This window comes from Marmota flaviventris, chromosome 5 (genome assembly GCF_047511675.1).
Source record: "Marmota flaviventris isolate mMarFla1 chromosome 5, mMarFla1.hap1, whole genome shotgun sequence".
Classification (NCBI taxonomy): Eukaryota; Metazoa; Chordata; class Mammalia; order Rodentia; family Sciuridae; genus Marmota; species Marmota flaviventris.
In genome coordinates this window covers 5,532,398-5,536,962 of record NC_092502.1, presented here as the reverse complement: position 1 = coordinate 5,536,962, position 4,565 = coordinate 5,532,398, and the positions used below count along the sequence as shown (strand labels likewise).

General features: G+C 42.8%; 1 protein-coding gene across 1 annotated transcript; it reads left to right on the top strand.

The window, feature by feature from the left end:
- Positions 1-1,053: 1,053 nt before the first annotated feature.
- Positions 1,054-1,989, top strand: LOC139705860 (olfactory receptor 2T33-like). The gene has a single exon (XM_071612757.1). It carries the CDS (start codon positions 1,054-1,056, stop codon positions 1,987-1,989), a length of 936 nt encoding a protein of 311 aa, XP_071468858.1.
- The last annotated feature ends 2,576 nt before the right edge of the window (positions 1,990-4,565 follow it).

Below are 4,565 nucleotides of genomic sequence, written 5' to 3'. Positions count from 1 at the left end.
AGCCTTTCACCCATGAAGGACATCATGGCAGAGAAACACAATCTGGATGTTTCATTACAAGAGAGCCATCTCTGTGAATAACAGAGAGGCTCTGTGTCCTGTTTGTAATCCACACTAACTTCATGTGAAGAAGCTTGTTTGGACCAGTCTTAATTAACAGACTGGCGCTTGTCTCCTGCCTGTAAGAACCTAGGATTACTTAAGTGTGAGAGCCTGCAAGTAGCACAGTTTGTTTCTTCATGTTATTTAAGTTCCTCTAAGAAATTATCTTTTTAAATAGGAATTTTCAGTCTAACATAGCAGCTCTTTGAGTACCTACTAGATGTGGAAGATAGTTGCCTGGAGGGTGTTGTACTGACCAATGGCTCCTGATCAGGAGAAGTGGTGACCAGGTGAGGAGGTGGGCATGGTGGGGCACACCCCTGCCTTTGTGGAATAGAGAAATTTAGTCATGTTTACTTTCCTAAACAGCAAAGTCTGATTTCAGTGGTTATACATTTTGTTTAGAATGCTTATTTAAATTTTAAATTTCAATTCATCCTAGCATTGAAGGAAATCTCCAGAAACTCCCTTAAATCCAAGTGTGAGAAAACTGAAAAGTTACAATCACAAGAGAAAATGCAACATCCACTAATCTACATGAATTCAAAAGTCCTCCAACAGGGAGATATTCCAATGTAGAAACCTGGGATTACACAACATGGCTTCTTTGGGCCAGGATGACATGAAAGGCATCACATTGGCAATCACAGGCCAAAGCATCAGCCTTCTCAGACTAGCACTCTGCTGCAGCCTGAGAGAGAGCCTTGTATAAGGCCGTGTATACATTTTTTTCTAATTTAGCTGGAATTGAGAATATACTAAACTCCTGGCAGGTATGAACCGTGAATGCTACGGAAAATGTTTTGCTGGAGAGAAGAAAATTAAATAACTAGGCCTCCAGGATAAGGCTTTCTGTCAGGTGACCAAGCCATTTTAAGGAAGTTCCAGATCCTCATTTTAACCAGGCCAAATTCCTCAGCCATCCTCCTGCCTTCCAGGTTGCCCACAGCCATGGAGAACTCCACTGACTCCACAGGCATGAACTTCATTCTCCTGGGGCTCTTTGACCACACACAGACCCATCAAGTCCTGTTTTCTCTGGTGTTCATGACCTTCATCGCCTCCCTGGTGGGCAACGCCCTGATGATCCTGTTCATCCACACAGACCCCAGACTTCACACCCCCATGTACTTCCTGCTCAGCCAGCTCTCCCTCATGGACTTGATGCTGGTCTCCACCATCATCCCCAAAATGGCAGCCAACTACCTGCTGAACTCCAGGTCTATCTCTCCTGCTGGGTGTGGTTCCCAGATCTTCTTGTTCCTTACTCTGGGAGGAGGAGAGTGCTTCCTCCTGTCAGCCATGTCCTATGACCGCTATGTGGCCATATGCCACCCATTGCGCTACCATGTTCTCATGAGCCACAAGCTGTGTTCGCAACTGGTAGCATGCTCCTGGCTTATGGGAGGGATTGATGGGCTGATGCAAGCCAGTGCCACTATAAGCTTCCCCTATTGCCACTCCAGGGAGATAGACCACTTCTTCTGTGAGGTACCTTTGTTGGTGAGCCTAGCTTGTGCAGACATCACTGTTTTTGAGCTTTTCAGGTATGTTTGCTGCACCCTGATACTCTTGATCCCTCTGTCTCTCATTGTGGCCTCATACAGTCTCATCCTGGCTGCTGTGTTAAGAATGCATTCTGCTGCAGCCAGAAAGAAAGCCTTCACCACCTGCTCCTCTCACCTGGCTGTGGTGGGGCTGTTCTATGGCACCCTCATGGTCATTTACATGAGACCCAAGTCCTACCACTCAGTGGGCCACAGCAAAGTAGTCTCTGCATTTTACACCATCTTTACTCCTGTGCTAAACCCCCTCATCTACAGCGTGAGGAATAAGGACGTCAAGGGGGCCTTCAGAAATTGGCTGGGAAAGACACATGCTATGTGATTCCAACAGGAGGATTTACAAAATGGCACCCCCAAAGTGGATTCATGCTGCCTTTAAAAATTATTAGTTTATTTTCTCTATTGAACTGCTGATTTTGTGTTCTATCAGTTTATTTTGTTTTCACTTTGCCATTTTATCTTTTAAGGTATTTCTGTGCAATATTTGGTGAGTCAATTAAAAATTTCATTGTACCAAGTGATAGACCCAGTGTGATTCCCTCTTAAAATTAGGAGCCATTTCACCAAAAGACATGAAAATCTAATTTCGGCTTTACTATAAATTACTGCAAATTCTGATCTTGCTTGGAATGCCTGCCCGTGCCTTGAACTCACCCCTGTCTGGCTCTCTCTGACCAGATAGCAGCACTCTCTAAACTTTAGTGATGCCTCATAAAACTTGGCCTTCCCTGGCCAGATAAGTACCCTCACTAAGGCTCTAATGACCTTCATAAATTCTGATGTCAGCCAGCAAAAATGTGAACTAGCCTTTGTGTTATGCTCCTCAGAGTTTTGTTATCTGTAACCAACTTTGTGTAACTTTCTGGGCTATAAAGCTGGGCTGCAGAAAGTGCAGGGCTGTCTTGTTGCTGTGTTTTTTGTTGGGAGACGCAGCACAGCTGGTTGAAATAATAATCTTGCTTTAATTTGATTTTAATTGGAGTCAGTGGTCTTTTCTTTGCGTCCTGGTCTAACACCAAGGTTCCTCTTGGTGCTGTTGAGATTTCTTTATTCCCTAATATGGAATCCATCCCAAGAGATGCCAGAGTCTGTGGATAAGAACATGTTGGGGGCCATGTTCTTGCCTGCCCACTGCATCCACTTAGTTTCAGGTGCAATTAAACCCAGGGCTGCCCTGTTGGTTTTCTGTCTTGTTGAGGTTCCCATTGCTGAAGGCAGGTGTTGAAGGTGCCTGTCGTTATGACACTGCTGTCTCTGTCCTCACAGTGAACAGCCTTGCTTTATATATTGGGTATGTTTTATTCTCCTGATTAATCATCTCCTGTATAATGATGGTGACTTCAACTCTTGTTTCTTTCAGCATCAGTCATTTTATCTGAATTCAAGGGTAGCTGGCTGCTGCTCTCTTTGGCTTCCATTCATGGAATATCCTCTTTTTTCCTGCACTTTCCTCTGTGAGATCTCACATATGAGGGGTTCTCTTGGATGAACATAGAGGTGTACTTTGGTGTTTTTAACCATTCAGCTGCTTAACGTTTTATAACCAAAGAATTTATTGTGTGTTCAATTTATTCATTTTATGTTCAAATGATGTAATTATTAACAGGTAAGAACTTATTACTTTCCCTTGTTTTTTTTCTATTTTTGCTGTATGTTAATTTTTTTTCTTACTATATTCCATGTAGTTAAGCAATTGCATCTATTGTTATGTTTTGAATCTTTGCTTTTGGTTTTCATTGCATCAGGTTTTTTGCTTAGTGATAACCAATACCTCTATGGGGAATATTATAATATAATATCAGGTTATATTAATCAAATGATTACTTAATTTTGATTACCTTCAAAAAAAAAAGAAAAAAAATAATTAAAGCAAGGCAGGTGTGTCTCAGTTGTACAGCACTTGCCTAGGATGCATAAGGACCTGCACTCTGTCACCAGCCCCACAAATATAGATACATAAATGTGAATACTCCATTTTAACTCCACTCTTTCCTCATATTTACAAGGCAAGTTGACATGATCTATAACCTTGTATCTTGTATACTTTTGAACAAATAATGGTTATTTTTAATAGATTCGCCTTTCAAACTTTGAATTAAGGAGAACCAGGGTACACGCCCCATTGTGTTGCTGGTGTTTTGATTGTGATTTCAGACTTCTCATTAACTGGGCTTTGTTCCTCTAATTGTCTTTCTGATGCTCAGCAAGGCCCTTTCTTTCCCTGACTCTTGACTTGGTGTCTGTTTTTACTGGTGAATGCCATGTGGGTGAGGTAGGAGCTCTGCTGTTCCCAACCTACTGTGAGCAGTGTTCTGCTTGATGTGGATCCTAAATCAGGAAATCACGTGCTCTGAACAGCAACTGCCCCTCCACTACCCCGAGAGGATTCATTTACAACCCAGGGAATAAACTTGAGTTTATGACCAGCTAACTGTGCAGTTGTGGGAGAGAAGTGAGTCAGAATTCTGACAGTAAGACGTTGTATTTGTCTTTTCACATTGTGTCAAATGTGCACTCGTACTGAAACACAGAATGGAAGGTACAGATCTATCCGCATGTGCTATCTTCCTATATGACTGAGGTGTGATCACTATCTCTGGAGACAAGGAGAAGATTTCCCTTGACATGCCATGAGCAGTAAAACTTTTTTTTTTTTTTCCTCTTTGATGTCAGCGTCACTTCAGGACTTGTGCTTGGAAAAGAAAAGTGAGTGACGGAAGAAAGGGATCTCATGGAAACAGAAGTTTTGGGAGCCTTCCTCTTGCTCCTCTTCCTTCTCACTCTGGGTGGTGGAGAGTGCTTCCTCTTAGCAGCCATGTCCTATGACCGCTATGCGGCCATATGCCACCCTCTGCGCTATCCCATGCACATGAGCTGGCCACTGTATCTGAGGATGAC